Source organism: Acanthisitta chloris, unplaced genomic scaffold (assembly GCF_000695815.1).
Source record: "Acanthisitta chloris isolate BGI_N310 unplaced genomic scaffold, ASM69581v1 scaffold590, whole genome shotgun sequence".
Lineage (NCBI taxonomy): Eukaryota > Metazoa > Chordata > Aves > Passeriformes > Acanthisittidae > Acanthisitta > Acanthisitta chloris.
The window spans coordinates 40525-60108 of NW_008650858.1; the positions used below are offsets into that span (position 1 = coordinate 40525).

General features: G+C 38.2%; 1 protein-coding gene across 1 annotated transcript in view; it reads left to right on the forward strand.

The window, feature by feature from the left end:
* The window catches only part of TMEM135 (transmembrane protein 135), a gene marked incomplete at its 5' end in the record, with an annotated part of 145436 nt that overhangs the window by 38727 nt on the left and 87125 nt on the right, over positions 1–19584 (forward strand). Inside the window, one exon of the mRNA XM_009070356.1 lies at positions 11552–11617. Within this exon, the coding sequence (XP_009068604.1) occupies positions 11552–11617 (66 nt within the window). The remainder of the gene's footprint in view (positions 1–11551; positions 11618–19584) is intronic.

The window sequence follows — 19584 nt, forward strand, 5'->3', positions numbered from 1 at the left end:
TTCCTGCTTTTGTTGTGATACAACTCTACATCACTTGGAGTAGTTTAGGACCATGGTGCAGTTTCTGGATTTGGGAAATCTAGCAGTTGTTTTACTGGTAGTGCCTCCTGTGTGATCTGGATCAATAGTCATTTCCTTGGGAACCTTGCTTGTTCCCAATAAATGATTGAAGATGTGTTGCAGATTAGCAGCTGCTCAACTTTATAACTAACCATTGGCGTGTCTCTACATCACTTGGAGTAGTTTAGGACCATGGTGCAGTTTCTGGATTTGGGAAATCTAGCAGTTGTTTTACTGGTAGTGCCTCCTGTGTGATCTGGATCAATAGTCATTTCCTTGGGAACCTTGCTTGTTCCCAATAAATGATTGAAGATGTGTTGCAGATTAGCAGCTGCTCAACTTTATAACTAACCATTGGCGTGTCCAGAACTTCTGTAAAATATAGGTTATCAGTTCCTACTATGGCTTTTTTTTTCATGCTCCTCAGCTGAAGTCTGTAAATACTTCACAGACTCTTAAAATTTGTCCTCATCAGGCAAATATGATAACCATTTTTGACATCAGCGGTGGAATCATAGAATTATTTTTTTAGATGATATTCAAAAAGTATTGAATAACTTGGTGTGATACAGTGTTAGAAAGCTGAGGCATTTGCCCCTCACTCCCTCCAGATTTATTGGCCTATATTATTTTAACATATTTGAATTTTAGTTGGTCTGTATGTTCTCAAGGCAACGGATGGAAATAACTGAATCAGTATTCTTTATGACTTCTGGAGGTAAGAGAAAAGTGTTTCTCTTTCGGAGGAGGAATTGCCATAGGAGTAGATTTTTCGGACCTCTTGATTGAGGCTCTCTCACCCTTGGGAAAGAAGACTGCAGTGTGCCAGTTTACGAAAAAATCTGCTGCATTTCAGTTGTCTTGTCTGATGTTGGACAAAACCAAAAGCTAGAATCTGATTCTTCTTTGTGTACTTTGTTTCGTCAATAATGTCATTGTGGTTCCTTGTTATTTGCCTTCTAAATTTTAGACAAAGTAATGCAGTGTTTTACAGACCTGACATTGATCGCCACGTAGCTTTATTTCCTTGTTTTGCCATTGTCTATAGTAACTATCTGAGTTTTGATGAAACGTTTATATCCTCTGAGACTACTGGTACATGAGAGTAGAAATCAAGTATTTCTTGCATTAGATTAGGCTACTCTTTTTTCCCTATGTAAAACCATGCCCAGTTATTATTAGGCTGACAGATAATTACCAGTTTGTTGTATACCAGGCAAGGATTTGTCATAGTGTTGAAATCAATTAGTGACAGTTAATTTTGGCGATTGTAGTGTTGTTGAGCAGCTCTGACTGAAAGCCTTTTTGGATCTAATGTGTTTCAGGACATGGAGATTGTAGCCAACTTCATCTCAGGTGGCTTGAGTCCAAGTCTGGCTGATGCCTTGATTTTTAAGGGCATTTTACTAGTTTAGCTTGCTGGAGGTACTTTCTTCTGCTTTGACATTTGGTGTTTGTCTTCCCATCCTGCGGCTGGGCTGGCTGCAGTAATTCATCTGTTGCAGGGTCAGGCCAACTAACTTCCCTTTGTGGAAAATGTTCAAGAGGAGGATGGAGGAGTATCCAGTTCCTGGCATGACAGAAGTGAAGTGTTTTAGACTTACACTATACATGGGTAAATGCTGCATTTTTTTGAAATCTGAATTTTGAAATTTTGGCTACAAAATTAGAGGTGATGAGTCGTCATAACTTTTGAGCAGATTTGATAGATTTTACTGCTTTTTGCTGTCATATGCATAATGCTTTAATGATTGTGGGTGGGTGTTCCGTCAAACCTTGATTTATAAAAGGGCTTGGGGAGTACAATTGCATCATGGCTTCTGTCAACAGTCTGAGTGTTGAGAATAGCTGTGGCCCTTCAGATAGTGTATACGAAGGAGAAGTGTGGCTTCCTTCTGAGATTGGTCTTGTGATAAAAGCTTCCTGCCTTTCTTGAAAAGAGAAAACAGCATGCAAGTATGCTTTGCTATGGGCCCTGCCTGCACTGCTTGGCAGAAAGAGAGAAATTCTCAGATCTTGGAGGCACTGTGATCATGTCAGTTTTGAAGAAAGATACTTGGGAAGAAGAAATCTTGCTTGTTCAGTTTATCTGATATGGCTTCACTTGCAAACTCTGTTGAGCATTATGCAGCCTGAAAGTGAGGGTTTCTGTTTGTTACTCTCGGCCAAAATAAGAACAGCTTTCTTGAGAAGAGGAAGAGGTTGACCAGTGCTTCCGCCAGTCCTCAAAATATTGTTCTAAGCTCTGAAAGTTTTAGTTCTTCTTAAAAGAAAAAAAGTTGATTAAAAAAAATATTATTCAGAGTACTACATTGCTTTGGTAGTTAAGTACCATTACCAATATAATATATGACTTCCTGAATTTTCTTTCTGATTATTTTGTATTAAGTGGTTTTAATCACTTGCAGTCAGCATCTGATTTACTTAATTTCTTTTATGGATAACAGCATGTGATAAAGTCACAGTTCATTTTTTGTTACGTCATCACCAGAATAGGAATTTTCTTCATCAAAAGCAATGTTGCTCTTGTCTAACATGACTGAAACTTTTCTAGACAGAGGAGGGAGGCATTTTTATAAGCTGCACCAAGAATGAAGGAGTGTTAACCTGTGTGTTCTGTTTCTAATTAGTTCGGAAAGATTGTGTGACATGCACATGTTTAAACAATAAAGTTGGGGAGTGAGTTGAGTGTCTCATTCAAAGTCGATGTAATCTATAATACTGTTTACACTGTGGTGATGATAAATCACAAGTTTGAAAATGCTTTTTAGATTAGATTTGTATTAGTTTAACTCATAACACAGTGGGTAAATTACAATACATGGAAACAAACCAGTTGAGACAAAGAAATTTTTGTTCCATTTGCAAATACTGAGAGCTGCTACTTAAAATTGCTACCAGTGGGAAATGTAAAAGGTGAGGTAATCCCCTAAAGAAAAAGGACTGTGATTGTGAAACACATTAAATGTAAACCTTGTAAAGCTTGTAGGGAATGTGCTGAATTGAATCTGCTTAGAGTTCATGCTAACAAGAAATTCTGGTCAATGAAGGCAGATAAAGGAATTGTAAATGACTGTTTAAATTAGTCTGGAATTCCAGAACATGTGCTTGGATAATATGAAATAAAGCTGTCTAAATATGCAGCTCTCATTAATTTAGTGGTCATAGTGAATGTCTGTGTTACAAGACCCAAGCCTGGTGGAATCGCGTCCTGGTGTTTAAATCTCTGCCATTTTTCAGGGGTTAGAGTGGAGAACAGGGATCAGGGGTCTTTGGATTTTGCTCTGAGTTGTCCCAATAGCTGAGTGAGGAACTGCAGGTGGACCATGAAAGCTCACCTCGGTCTACTTTTACCTGTATTGCAGAAGAGTCAAAATGGATGGACAGGCAAAGATGTGGTAATAAGTGTCAGATTATCAACAAGGCCAAGAGTCTTGTCCTGGGTTGGGACAATCTTAAGCACAAATAGAGTTTGGGCAGAGAATGGATTAAGAGCATCCCTGAGGGGAAGGACTTGGGGGGTGGTTGGTTGATGAGATGCTCAGCATGAATTGGCAGTGTGTGCTTGCAACCCAGAAAGCCAACTGCATCCTGGGCATTCTCCCCCTGTGCTCCACTCTGGTGAGACCCCACCTGGAGCACTGCATCCAGCTCTGGGGCCCCAAGCATAAAAAGGACGTGGACCTGTTGGAACAAGTCCACAAAAATGATGAGTGGGCTGGAGCACATCTCCTATGAAGGCAGGGTGACAGAGTTGGGGTTGTTCACCCTGGAGAAGAGAAGGCTCAAAGGAGATCTGCATGAGGCCTTTCAGTACTTGAAGTGGACTTCTGAGGAAGATGGGGACAGACAATGTACACATGTCTGTGGTGACAGGACAAGAGTCAATGGTTTTAAACTGAAAGAGGGTAGGTTTAGATTAGTGATAAAGAATTTGCTGTAGGGGTGGGGAGGCACTGAAACAGGTTGTCCAGAGAAGTTGTGGCTGCCCCATCCCAGGTTGGATGGGACTTTGAGCAATCCAGTCCAGTGCAGGGTGTCTAGGCAGTCTTTAAAGATTTAATCCAACCCAAAGCATTCTATGATTCCATATCGTGTTGGAGGTCATTACAGCTGTGGTCTCAGAGCAGTGTTGCCCTTCTGTCCTGACACTTGGTGATTACAACCATCCTGGGCTGACCTGTTGTTTCTGCATGTTGTTTTTCCAGCAGCCCCTGGCCAGGCAGCAGAAACGTTCCCCATAGATCGGTTTCAAATGGGATGAAGGGAGATGGTCCATGATGGATGGATGGGTGCATGTGCTCCTTCTCACCATTTTGGAAATGTAAATCTGAAGGGTTTGCTGGCCCTAAATCTTGGGGGAGGGCACTGACTACGTGCAAGTGTGCTTGTATGTTCCTGGTCTGGCCAGAGGTCTTCCAGCTCTTATCTTTTATTCTATCTGGCAGCATTACTAATCAAAAGCATATTCAACAGTTGTCATGTGCTTTCTGCAGGCTGGCTTGCAGCTGTTTGCTGTCCTTCTGCTGTGTGGTTGGAAAGAAGGAAGGTTTTAGCTGGCTTCAGCTGATCATTTCTCAGATGCAGAAACCTCTGCTCTGTGATGGTGGTGGGGCAGGCTTCCTTGAACCTCCTTTTTCTGGCATTTCTGTCAAGGCAGAGGAGATTAAATGACCTATTTCTCCAGTTTCCCATGCTGGTTGCTGGCCTGGTTTGTGGGTAGTTCAGTTCATGAGCATTATACCACTGGATTGGGTTTGGTTTTTTTCCTGGCTTCCTGATACTTGGTTAATTGCAGTGTTGAGCTGTTCAGTCCTTTGTGCAGAGAAAACTAGAAAAAGGTGAAAGTCAGTTACAGGCTGGGACCAGGAATCCCAATGTAAATACCAAGCATTTTTTGAGAGGGGGGTGGCAGGAAGGAAAGGGGGAATAACAGGTAGCGAAGAAATCAGAAGGTAAAAAAAAAAGATCATCTTGGAAAAAGTTACAAATTCCACAACTACAGACTCCTAGGTTCAGATTAAGATAAATACTAATGCTTTTATTTCCTCCAGCAGCATGCACTGCTTGATTGTTTCTGTGCTTCGTTGGTTTGTTGAGCGTGTGCTCTGCAACTTTAAATTTTAAAGCTCTTTTAAGGGGAGGCTGAAGTTCCTGAGCTGAACTGCAGCAGGGAGGAAGATGAGGGTAGCTTAGCTAGTTAGAGGATAGAGGCAAATTGATTCGTAAGGGAAGACATTAACCCTGAAAGTGCAGGTTTAGTTCAGTGACCAAATGGAATTTGTTAGTGTAATAATAGAAGTTACACTGAACTTTGTGTAAATTTGAACCTCTCTTTACCTGACAAATTTGCAAATATTCTCAGGAAGGAGCAAGACTTTAACTCAAAAAGAGTCACTATGCTATTAGTCTTATTAGTTTTAACAGGGGTTTGTTTATGCTGTATTAGTGCTGAATTTTGCAACCCCTCAGACATTGGTTTAGGGAATCAACACACATTTGTTATTTGAGAAAGAAAACCTGTTTTCATACTGTACTTTTGCTGTATAAGGTACATGGCCAGGTGTGTGCTTTGTGTGCACAAACGTTGTATAAGTAACCAGAAGAAAGGGACACCAAGTATTATGGAATGCAGAGGTGGGTGTTTGGTGCAATATTTTCTCTGGGTGTTCACATTCTGAAAGCTGAATTTTGAAAAAAATTAGAAGTTTCAGAAAACAGGTACAAGGCTTTCATGAACTGCTTTATCATGGAATTTAAATTGTTTGGTCTTTATTGAGTTTATGGTTAAGATGCTTTTTATAGAAGCTAAAGGTAAGGAATTATTTGATCTATTAATGGATGACTGTAAAGAACTTGTGTCTTTCAGATGTCAAATATATGCTCATCGACTTATTGTACAAGTAAGATTCTAACATCTCAGTAATGAAGGTAGAGACATTCAGACTCCTTTGAAAAAGTAAGAGATGGAGGTACATGGAATTCAGATCTGAATGGAATTAATTGAATTTTTATGGTTTTTTTTTTTCAGAAAGTAGGAATTTAAATATCTGTCACTTCAAAAGCTTCAATTCATCTATGGTGTTGTATTTTGACATATTTTAAAAATGTTTTAAAGCTATAAAATATACAGGATGTCAGCACATTCTGTGTTGGTATTGTAGTAATTTCATAAAAAGTTGTAACAATAAATACCTCCTCAGGTAGGTTAAATCTGTCATCTGGAGTAAGGTTTAGATGCAGATGGTTGCTTTACACTTGACATTTTGTGGGCAGAATTTTTGAAAAAAAACCAAACAAACTTGAGAAGCTTCTTGTGCATATTCCTATTATTATTGCTTCTGAATCTCACCAAATCTGGGTTTTTTTTTTTAGCATTCATTCTTGTTTTGTGATCGTTAGCTACATAAGGGCTATAACAATAGTTCATTTGCAAAATGTAATCAAGTTGAAAATATTACTGATGATTTCGGATAGACTGTCAATACCATTTTTTAAATGTAATTTGCTTCACATGAAGGATCACAGATTTTAGAGGCTGGAGCTGTCAGCCAACTGTTTTATCCAAGATCAGAAAACCTAACAGGAGCAAAAAACCCAAAAATCTTTTGTAGTATTCCATCCATTTTTGTTCTTATAAACAGTTTACAACATTTTAATTAAATAGATTTTTGTTTTCTGTTGTTTTGTTGGTTTTCTTTAAAATGCACATTTAGAAATAGATGCCAAAGGTTGTCAGGTGATTACAGAGTATGCATTTATAAATTCATTAATTTGCATGAGCAATCTCCTCCACTGCTTGCATTTGCAGTTTTCTTTTGGTAAAACAGTAACTGTTTTGATGAAGTATTATAAGACCCTTTTATTTTTGTGAATACCTAGAAAATTCAAAACATCTGGAATCTAAAGTACTGGTTTTTTTTGGCTTTTTCTGCCATATCCATCAATAATGCACAATTATTTTTCACTTCAGTTCTGGTTAATACAAGTTGTTTACATTTTCATTCATTTATTTATTTATTTTCAATTTCTTTTTATTTTAAACCCACTTGCAAGGAATTTGATCAGAAGTAACTGTTTTCTTGGAGGGAGAACTGTTGGTCATGTTTGTCTGGAGGTGACATTAGAGCTTGCCTGGTGTTACAGAGTGGTCAGATACTGCCATTTCACCTCACATACAGTGTGACACACTACACATTCTTTATAAAGAAGAGCAGTTAGGATTTAGTAAATATCAGCTTGGCTACACATTTATTTCACACTGAGATCACTAAAACCATCTGTTGATAATTTACTGTCAGGAATCTCTGATTCCCATCGCTGAGTAGAAGTATCTGAAGTCATTGCCTGAGCCTGTAATTATTCTTATTTAAGGCTTATGCACAGTGAATTGAATGCAAAAAAAATCTCAAATTTTTGCAGCTTTCTAAAAACTGATTCTAATGGAATATTTAGTGCAGAAGCAGTTCAAAATTAGCTAAATTCCTACTCAGCAGTTTGAGTATAATATTATTTCTTAAATGGACAGTTACCCTGACATGACTAAGGATGTCAGGATAACCATGCATGGTTATCCTGACATGGCTATCAATATTGCCAATAAATTGTGTTCCATAGTCACAGTTACACATCCTAACATAAAATTTAAGATTATTTTAATATTTTCAGCATGTAAAAACTGACATAATTTATGCTGTATTTCTAAATTAGGCAGCATGAAATGGAATTGTGAAAACTTGACATTCAATGGACAAATGTCTAATATAAACATATGCAAGAATTTTAGAAGGTATTTTAAGGATAAGAAAGGGCTGACATTGCAACCAGGTAATTAACCCTGTTCTAAATGGCACATAACTGTGGGTGTCTTGCTTAAGGATACCATGAGTTGTGAACCAGAGGAGCAGTGAGAACTGCTCTGTTGGGTGGAAGTGGGTTTGATGCTGAAAAGTTTGCTAAACTTTTCTAATAGAATCTATTACTGAAGGTATCAAATTATTTTATTTGATAGCCTGTGTTGAAAGATAGTTTGATTTGTGAGAGCAGCGCTCTGCATATTTTTATCAGATTTAATACAATGAAATAACAAACCCTCCTATTTCAATATACTTAATATCTTTAACAAATTATTTAAAATTTTGGCATCTGTGTTCAAGGGATTTAAACTTAATCAGTATTGAAACAAGTTGTGTGATAATATTATGCGGCATAAATATTAACTATTATTATACTAATAACTTTGGTAGATTTGAAGTTAGATACCAAGAATATACCAAGCAAGATGTGTTCAGTAAACTGGATTTTTAGTCAAAGTCAGTTTAATGTTCTGTAGGGATCCCCTTACCCTCAGCAAGATATTATCACATAGAGAATTTCAGAAAGTACATGAGGTATGTGAGCATATTGTTATTTTTTCATGACTGTTTGGGATGCAGCTTTTTTTTTCACTCATACTTTGTGGAGGTTTAATCATGGTGGAGTTTGTCTTTAAAATTTAAGAAGAAATTTGGTGCATTTATATTTTGAATTTTTCCACTCCTGTGCTTATTCCTACATATCCAACAAGTACTGCTTGAATGCCATCAAGATGCTCTGTGTTTTGGGATTTCAGTGTGACTTGGCTTGTCACAGCTAGAAACGGCAGAAGAAGGATGTCCTTCCACTTGGCTGGCACAAAGCACTTCCACCAGTTACAGAGAATTTGAGGAACTGGGCTGTGCTTCTTTGGGAAGCACAGGGAATTTACTGGTTGTCTGTAAATTGCATTTTTTTTCATGGACTTGTCACTGAAAATGCTGTGAAATACTGAAACAGGTTGATCAGAGAGGTTGTTGGCACCTCTGAGCCTAGAGATACTGAAGATGAGCCTGGTCAACCTGGCCCAAGGGGACCCAAGCAGGACAAGATAGAATCACAGAATTGTTTAGGTTAAGATCATCGAGTGCAACCTTTAACCCAGCCCTGCCAAGCCCACCACTAAACTGTGTCCCTAAGTGCCACATTTACACATCTTTTAAATACCTCCAGGGTATTTAACTCCACCACTTCCCTAGGCAGCCTGTTCCAGTGCTTGACCACCTTTGCCAGGATGAAGTTTTTTCCTAATATCCAATCTAAACCCCCGGTGGCGCAACTCGAGGCCATTTCTGCTTGTCCTATCACTTGTTATTTGGGAGAAGAGACTGACTTGGCTGCAACCTTTTTTCCAGGCTAAACACGCCCAGCTCCTTCAGCTGCTTCTCATCAGGCTTGTGCTCCAGAGAGCCTTCACCAGCTCTGCTGCCTTTCTCTGGATACCATCCAGTACAATTCTGTTTGTGCTTGCATTTGCAGGGCAGAAAGGGAGAAGATAGAAAGTGAAGACAGTCCAGGAGGTTTTTTTAAAAAGAAAGTGTTATCGATAAATTTTCATTTTGAGACTGGCAAGATGTTCTTAGCTGATTACTTTTATCATTAGTATGTGTGATGTTGTGATGCTTTGAGTCTTAAAGAACTTTCTGAACAGTTTCATCATGTTCTTCTTCCCTGTAAGACAGTGCCTTTTTCAAATCTCAACACGTTGTTCACAGTTGAGATTTGCTTTGTAGAAAGGATGCGGATCTGAAATATTCTGCTAGTGTCCACCTCCTTTGCCTTAAAGATTACACCAAGAGTAAGCTTCGGCTGATCTCTCTTTTGACAGATGAACTTCTTTAAGCATCTTCTTGGATTTTGCATACCTAAAACCCCAATAGCTCTTTCTCCAGCCTTGTCATTGTCAGCCCATGAATGGCTATAGGTGGCCTCATCGCCCTCCATGCTGTTTGGGTGGGAAGCTGTGATTGTAGTGCTAATCTTCTTAGTGGTGCTCAGCACATGAAGGGTGGCCCACAGGAGGACATCTGTGGTGCTACATTTTCTGTTGCTGTGATTTTTTTCCTTCTTTCTGTATGGTTCTGACATCTGGCATTAACGATGCGAGTACAAGTGTATTAAGAGAGATCTTTTACTAGTAGATGTGAAAAGAAAGTCACACACACCAGTGGTTTTCAAAAGAAGCAAAAGCAGCTTAGCTGTATCGACAGAATGCTCAATTCAGTTGAAACATCCCTAAAAGTGCTGGTGAAAGAAACCAATTTTGGGAAATACAAAAGGTTGTGTGAGGTTCACTTCATCTCTCAGAGAAGAAAGGTTTGAGAAGAAGGATCACAGTGGGGCTCTGCCCTGCCTCATTGTGGGTGTAAATGAAGTACTAGGTTTTGCAGCCCAATGTTCTGGAGTGCACACGTTCATTTACAGGTGTGTGTGGGACACAAAAGGTAGTTAAAAGCTCTTTTATGAAGTTATTTTCTGCAGAAAATTACTTAGATAAGGGTAACCCCTGCTTAATCTGTCTGGGAAGACTGAGGAACTGAAAGATGTCTTTGATATTATATTTGTTGAGATAGAGCTGTCTTAAGGTGGTGTAGCAGGAGCCCAGCAAGTCATGCAGTCATGTAAGCATTGAACTGCTTATTTTTAAAATCACTATCACGAGAGATGATCAGCTATTTATAAACTTGCTAAATGTGATGGTGTTCTTTTTTTTTCCAAACAGCCTGCTAATTACTTCTAAGCATAGATCCTTAAATATTAGAGTATTTTTTTGATTAGAGCCAGATATTAAAACCATGTTTCATTACAGTTGCAATTGAAAACAGCTTCACTACTTGCTGTGGAAACAAGTCTTTAAAACAAATCTGTACGTGTGTACACTGATGTGCCAGTGCATGAATTTAAGCAACCTGTGAGGTTTTTTGTGTCTTTTTCAACCAGCTGTGAGAAAGAAAGGTCGTACAGAACCTATTACAGTTTGTATTAAGTCAGTAACCTGTATCTATGTCAGACGTATGTGCTAATTGTCCCACCAAACTAAAGAAAGGATGGGCCAACCAACACAGAAAGGTGTGCAAGCTAACTGAAGGTTAGCTTAATTTAAGATTGCCCCAAAGTTGTGTTCCCTGTCATTTGCGCCCAGCAGCATGCAAATATTGACACAACTGGTACTGAGGTGAGGGGTCAGGTGCTATTTTTTTCATACTTGTTTGTTAATTTAAGTGTATATTATTAAACAGCAATTTTAAAAATTAGTTTTGTGAGTTGTGAAATATCATATAGATATTTTGTCCTTGAGTATCGTACTTTTACATGACAACCTCTAGAAAACCATTATATGGGATTGAGCATCTCTGACCTGCACGAAGAGTCTTGTGGAGTTGCTGCAGTGTCATGGGAGGGACTGTGCACTGCTTAGGTGGTTACCTGTGCTGGGACCAAAACCCTTGATACACCTCTCACCTTGCAATAAATTTTTGCCTGAGCTGTCCAGATGGTTCTAAATGACTTGAGCAATTCAGTTGGAAAATAAGTGCTAAAAGTGAGCAGAAAATTTGAAAAATGTTGAAACAAATCTTCATGAGCTGTATTGTCATTTTTTTAAATAACTAATTGTTGTGTGTGTTTGTTGATGCAGGCCACAGAAACGTTGTTCCGAATGGCAGTGGCAAGAGGAGCTATTACACCTTTAAGACATGGAGAAGTAAGGCTAAATATATCTGTATTTTTTTTTTGTTTGTTTTCTGTTTGCGTGTGATATAATGTTTTATTGATATAATGCTTTATAAATTACTGGGAGATATACTCTCTTCAGCTAAGTGAAGAGGTATGGGCTATATGGAACTTGCATACCTACATTATAGGTGCTCTTTTTTTAAAGGAGAAAAAGAACTTAGATCCTGCCCAGTTGGACATAAAGTATTTTTCAAAAAACACTCTGTTTCTCTTTGCTTGAATCATAATTTAGCCTTATAATAGAAGTGACTCACAAGAATGTCCTTTCAGCCAGGTAGTTTTTCTCTGGATTTTCTCTATTAAAGACTGTCAAATCTAGAGAAATTCACATGATGTCAATATTTGTGAAGAGGTTACTTCATCCTTTGTTTCTTTCAAGGAGTAGTAACTTCAAGTAGTATTAATGCATTAATTATTCTAAAGAGGATAAATATATTGGAATATTACGTTGCTCATCCATGTTTCGGTTCGTGGTGAACATTTGTTTCCTTCTTTGTGTGCTTTTATATCAGGTAAACATTGTTTTGGACATTGATGATAAAATATCTCCAGTATGAGGTGGTGCTATTTATACTTAGGTTGAATTTCATTTTAAAAAAATCCTCCAGTCAGTCATAACACTGGAAATGAGGGCTGATCTGGGCATTGTCATGTATGGATGCTACAGTGTGTAGGGTTTTAATTGTAGAAACCTCAGTGCTTTTTTAAGGTAATCTGATTTTGACCAAGTTCTTAGGTAACTTTGTGAAAAGTTCTGAAAGTAGACACAGCATTCAGTCTGGAATCTGGACCAAGGCTGACCCTGGAATCCCAGGTGTGCTGTAAAATGTTCCTTGTGCTGATAAAGTTGCCTTAATGTCTCTTTTGTAACAAAATGATATATTTTTGCATCACTGTCTGAAGGTGTACCTGAGATTTCATGTCCTGCCATTGTCTGTAGTTTCAGCTTTTCTGAGTATATGGATCCTCTATATATTTTGTGTCCTGCTCTTCATTCTTTACTACAAGAGAATATAATGCAATTTCCTGAAATGTTAGTTATGGAATATGGGCAGCCCTACCAAGTTCTCTCTGTTTATTTTTCAGTGAAGGGTATTTAATTTTCTATGTCTTAATGGCCAGGATGCCCAAAGAGTTTGTGGAATCTCCATCCTTGTAGTTACACAGTGAAGGGTGTGAATGATGGAAAAATCAAAATATGTTTTATTTTAAAGTGTAACTAATTGTACTATTTGCAATGCAAAATACTGGGACAACTGCAGACACAATGATCTCTGTTGTGAATGCCGTTAATAATTTCTGTATCTGATACATCTTATGTTGAGCCAGTTCAGCTCTCTGATGTGGTAGAAAAAGTGAGATAATCCCTCTGATCTTTTGTTGCTTAAACCACCTCAAGGGCTAGAGAGAACCAGAGAAGCAGCAAGATAGGTAGTTAGAGGATGTATAACCATGGTTAGCAAGAAAGGGAGAAGGTGCATCAGTTTGATGATGGTGAACTTTGCATTGGCATACAGTGTCCTGTGATACTGTTTCTGAGGCATTCCTTGGGCTTCAGTGGAAATGCAGTTAATGCTAAGCTAGATAATTTGCAGATAAAACATGTAAGAATTGTCCAGAATTGGCTTTTTGTTTAAGAAGGCAGTGGGAGAAAAAAGAAAATGTTCTTTCTTATGTTTGTATCAGGCCAGGCTCTATGCAGGGGAAAATGTTTTCACTCAAGGGAGGTGTTTTCATTAAGTTCCATTGTGTAATTATAATTGACTTAGTCTGAAAATGAGAAATTGCATTAATCAAATGAAAGTCATTTTTCCAGGAGAAACATATAATTATCGAGAGTCATACTAAATTTTTTTTTTTGTTATTCCAGGAAATTGCTGAATGTTTGCACAGTGTGTAAGTAGAAAGGGAGCCAGAATAAAAGTTGAATACAAACTGAAGTTGACTGTATTCTGTTGAAAAGTGTGAATTTGGCAGTGAAAATCAAAGCAGAGCAACTTGTTTATTGGAAATTTCAAACTACAGAGGCAGCAGTCCAAATGTGCAGAAGTGCTGTCCAGCTTTCACATCAGAACTTAAAAATGTGACACCATTTAAAACTTGAGAGAGGGTGAAACTTCAGTATTAGAAGGCAATGACAGTGAAAGGTTTTTCAATTCTTAAATATACAAATGACTGTTCTGTTTGTACTGCTCAACAGATTAATGTGCAAACATTACTTCTGTACAGGCAAAACAGGATGCATGAAAAGCTGTCTATTATGACCCAGTTGTCATTACCAGGTGTATTTATAGGTTATAATATTGAATGTCCATGGGAAATCCCTTTTCTCCTCCTTTCAGCATTTCCTCATTCATCAGGCCTCAACAAGCCTTTGTACATGTAGAATTATTACATTTTTCCTTTATTACCCTCAAATAAGTAGAAAAATGAGGTTATACAGGTTTGGGTTTTTTACTTTTGCAGTGGTTTTTAAAATTACCGTTTAGAAAACTGTTGCCAAAAGTAGTTACCAAATGGGTACATAGTGCCAAAAATTACAATCTATGTCCCGCAGTTAGATAGAGGTTCTTGAAGAATCTTCTCATCAATAACTGTAATATTTTTTTTCATGACAAGGGACTTTCTAATTTTACTTGCCCTTGGAGCAATTTGAAAGAGATGTTATTACACCTGTCATCATATTTAGTTGTGTACTGTAAAGATGACATGAAACTGAGTATTCATTAAGTGATGACCTCTTTTCCATATAAAGGAGTTCTACATTTGAGTTTTAAATTTTGGGTTTAGTCACAATGATGTTTCTGCTTGTGTTTTTGTCCAGCTTCATTTATAATACAGGGAAGCCAGGAGGATGTCAGAAATGATCATGCTGTATATTCTGAAGAAGTACTAAGAATCATTTGAGATGAATTTTCATTGAAATGAAATTGCTTTGGGTGCACAGTTTCCTGTGGTTTCGGCTCGGGGGCATACCAGGCCTAATGACTTACAGACACATTAGAAACCGAATGGCAGTGGGACAGTGGACATCTGATCACCCTCCAGACTCCCCCAGCATCTCTGATTCCCTTGCTTTTTTTCTTGAATATTTTGCTACTGTTATGTTAATATGTGAGGAAAGATGTTTTCTCAGATTCACATAAATCTTGCAACGGTAAAGGGACTGTAGTTACCATCCCAGAGGCGCTTGGCTTTTTATGCTTTGGTGTTTAGCCAAGGGTGTGTATAAAAGGCAGTGCTGTTGGTCAGAGTGAGCCTTGTCTGTTCTCACTGCAGGGATAAGGCTTCCTACCAAACCAGGCTTGTTACAAGGAAACTTCAACTTCTGTAAGGCCGTGCCCCAACATTCATGGGCTGTTTCTGCCTTCAAAGCAGTATTGCCGGTCTCTTGGGTCTTACACTCTGAGTGTTTCCTCTCCTGCTTAAGGGTTGCTGGTACACAGAAAGAAAAAAGTGAAATGTGTATTTTTTAAATTTTATATGTTGCAAAACAGCATCAATTTAATTTAAACACGTCGTATTTTCTGAATATGTGGTGTAAGATCCCAAGTGCCAGTAGGTATCAGTTTCTCTTATAATTAAGCACTTATTTTTTAAAGGTATTTGCAAAACTAAAAGGAAAGAGTTGCTTGCAGTCAAATCTGAAGTCTTGTCTCTCTCTGTCCCTAAGACAATGATCTGTCCTTTGGTTTTTAGCTTTTTGCAAAAGCAATTTGTCTAAAGAAACCCCAACAACAAAAGATGTCCTATGACACTGTTCTGAAACAACAGTGAAAAACTCATGTAAATTATTGGCATACATAGTCACAGCTTTCTCATTAGTGAAAGCTGTTTTGGAAGCAGTATTGAGCCTGTCTTTTATAACTTCTTATAAAGAAGCAGCAAATGGATAAAATGTATCTATAGGAATAGAACTGTTTTTTAGTCTTCTGACTTTTAAGATTTTGGTTTGGGGCGTATGTGTCAGAAGTATTTAAAAATAGTAGTGGGATCTGGAAAATCCTTCTGGCAGGTCACAATGGGTAACAATTCAAAGGTAATTTAATTGCCAAAGACCACATACCTTATCTGTGTTATCTGGAAGTAAGTCAAAAGTAAATCATTCTTCTGATTAAAGGCAGTGAAAACTAAAGCTTGATTGGAGAGAGAGATTGAGAATGCCATTGGAAACCACCAGATTGCCTTTGAGGTGTTGCAGTGTACAGTGTTCCAGTGATGTTTTTGTGATGTATTCAGTGGTGTGAAGGTGTTTTGTCTGACTTGCCCTGGGTTATACATTTTAAGTGGTTTATAGTTTTTTCATAAATTTGTAATCATGAAGAGGAAAGTAAATTTGTCTCAAAACCATAGTTGAACACGAAGAATTTTTCTGCTCGTTTAGTCATTTGCCTGAGGATATTCTGTTTCTTACTAAAAATCATCTCAAGCCTTGAAAAAATATTGACCTGCTCCAGATAATTCTAAAGTGAAGTGATGGACTTAATTTGTTAGGGAATGTGAAACATTAGTACACTGTAGGAGTAATATCTGGTGTAAATTTAAGGTATAAATGTCTGAAAACTGGATAATAGCTGCATGTTCCAGAATATGGAGAGGTACCGCTGAAGAAAGGTAAGACAAAAGTTTGGAAACTTGGAGAATTTAACTTCCAAAACAGAAGTGAAATGGTATCTAGGTGATTCATGCTTTGTGTTTTTCTTGTAAATGTATGGAAAATATGGTCTGTCTATTTTTTATGGACTGGAACAATGGGATTTTGTACTTAAGCATTTGACATATCATGCTAGACATTATTGTTATTATAAAGCAATTTTCTTTAATGCAGGCAGATCATATGTATTTGTCTTAGAATAGTCATAACTTCCCTTCATGAAGTGAAACACAGGGCTAAAAGTTAAATTGAATTATGCTCAGAAGCATTTGTCATCTTTCACCAATAATTCTTTTGGCAAGGAGTAAAGTAAGGAGGGAATTGCCTATTGTAAAAACTTCTCTTTTTTTTTTTTCCCCTAATATTTTTCCTGTATATTTCAGATTTCTTTTTCTTATCCATCAGCAAAACAGTGAGTGCATGGCAAAAGCAGACAATAAAAAATTAAAGCAACAAAACTAAATGTAAGGAAATTATTTCCTTCACAATCTAGTTTTTCATTTAACATGACTTTGAGTGGTCAAGAATTACAGTACTGAGAAATATGAGAGATTATTTTTTAAAGATATTATTCTTAATTTCTTTCTCATTAAATATGTAGTTAGCAATTGTAATTTCAAATATAGACATTTGTTTTCTGTAACCTGACAGCATTTCTTTAATAACTATTCAAATTGTGGTTGTCTATGTCATGGCCTTGGAATGAAGCTGTCATCTTGCTTTATACTTAAAACCTGCCCCTAAATTTGCCCCCTGCAGCTCCATTGTTCTGCCAGAGCAAAGAAAAAAAAAATTTACTCTTAGAGGAAAGGCTGAGCAGGTGCTGCTGGAGGTTGGTAGTTGAATAATGCTTCTTTCTCATTTTAATGGTGTTCATACTGATGTACAATAATGCATTCATAGAGCTGAAGAAACAGGCAACTGCAAGAAGCTGTTTGAACTGATAAAGCTGAGAATTTGTTCACATTCCTGTATGCAGTTAAGAATGCTCAATACATGGTGAAGAGAAAGGCTGAGCAGGTGCTGCTGGAGGTTGGTAGTTGAATAATGCTTCTTTCTCATTTTAATGGTGTTCATACTGATGTACAATAATGCATTCATAGAGCTGAAGAAACAGGCAACTGCAAGAAGCTGTTTGAACTGATAAAGCTGAGAATTTGTTCACATTCCTGTATGCAGTTAAGAATGCTCAATACATGGTGAAGATGTTATGCTCAACTGATCTGCAGTTTCCGTGCAAGTTGTTTGATTCAGGTTGTTGGAATAAAGGTCTCTCCAATGTATGAATACACACCCTTTTCTCTAACACTGCAGTATAAATGTATGTGTATCAGCTAACTCATTGCTTGTGTTTTAAAATTGAATGGGTGAAATAAGTAGTAATAACTGATACTTCTTTTTGATACTGCCTCCCAAAGATCCTCATAAACAAGCAGCTGAAGTATGGGCTGAATGTGCAGAGACTAAGGTGGGTCGAAAACTGGCTGAACAGCTGAGCCCAGGAGATGGTAATCAGTGGCACAAAGTTTAGTTGGAGGCCAGTGACTAGCAGTGTACTCTGGGGGGTCTGTACTGGGTCCAGTTCTGTTCAACATTTTCATTAATGATCTGGGTAATGGGGCAGGGTATGCCCTTTGCTGGTGGCCAAACTAGGAGAAGCAGCTGAGACACCAGAGGGTTGTGCTGCCATCCAGGGGCACCTCACAGGGCTGGAGAAATGGTCTGGTAGGAACCTCATGAAGTTCAACAAGGAGAAGTGCAAAGTTCTGCACCTTGGGGAGGAACAACCCCAGACACCAGTATACAGAGGGCCAGCCAGCTTGGCAGAAAAGAACTTGAGCATTCTGGTGGACAGCAGGTTGGACATGAGCCAGCAATGGGTCCTTGCTGCAAATCTACCTGTTGGTGTCCTGGGCTGCACTAGACAAAGCTTCATCCAGCTGAGAGAGGTGATCCTTTCTCTCTATTCAGCGCTGTTGAAGTCACACCTGGAGTACTGTGTCTAGTTCTGGACTCCTTAGTACAAAAGACATGGGCATCCTGGATTGAGTCCAACAAAAGGCCATAAAGTTAGTAGAGCTGAGACTGTTCAGCCTGGAGAAGAGAAGACTCAAGAGTGTTCTTATCCACCTGCAGAGAGAGTGCATAGAAGATAGCATCAAGCTCTTCTCAGAATCTGAGGCCATGGGCAGAAATATGGGAGGTGCTGTCTCAATGTAAGGAGACACTTTGTCCCTGTGAGGATGACAGCACTGGTACGGGTTGCACAGGAAGGTTTAGCAGTCTCCATCCTTAGAGGTATTCAGAACAGTCTGGACACAGTCCTAGGCACCTGGCAGTAAGCTGGCCCTGCTTGAGCAGGGGGTTGGACTGGTTGACCTCTTCTTATCTCAGCCATTCTGTTGTAATTCTGTGTGTTTCTCTTTGTGTTAGAATAACTAAATTTTCGATCCTATTTCAATGTGTATAAAGCTAGGTTAATGATACTCTTATTGGGCATATATGTGATTACTATTATGTAAAAGTTAAATTTCTTTTCAGCTGTAGAAAAATCAGGCAGCAGTACCTGAGGTAAGCAGTTCGTGCTTATAAAGGCTAAGGGTTTTAGTGTTCTTTGCAAAAAGTGAAGGTATGGGAAAATACTGTTGTTCTTTTCAAATTTATAGAGAGGTTGATAGTAGGGTTGGGAACTGATACCGAAAACAGGTGTACTATTTCTGATGTGATATTATTTGGTGTCAGGTGGGAAGAGACTCATGAGCATTTCCATCATATGGCAGGTTGTGATCCTTATTGGGTGAGCATGGCTGGATTTCATGGGCACCCTGAGTCTGGTACCACACTCCAGTGATCTGAAATAATTTCAGACTCAAAAATCTTTCATCTTCTTCCTTGTTTCATAGAACTTCTATGCATTTGCTCTGTGAGGCCAACCCTATACCTAGGTAACGGCATGTTTAGGAGAACAGTCTAGACTCAGACATTTGGGTACCTCTACAAATGTAAAGCCAGTCTTTGTTATGGAGAAGACCAAATGCTGTTGCTCACTGGTCAGGTGTGAGCATTGTGGGTACTCAAGAATCAGGAATAGTGGGTGTTAATGGAACTTAATATTGCTAAAATCCTGTAATGATTGACTGCATGGGTTTTTTGTAATAATTTATTGTAATATTTTTACAGTATTAAATTGCTGTCTTGTTAGAAAGGATTATATTGTTTTTCTTGACTGGTGTCTTGGTGCAAGATGATGATGATAGGTGAAGGTCTGCCAGCAGCAGGAA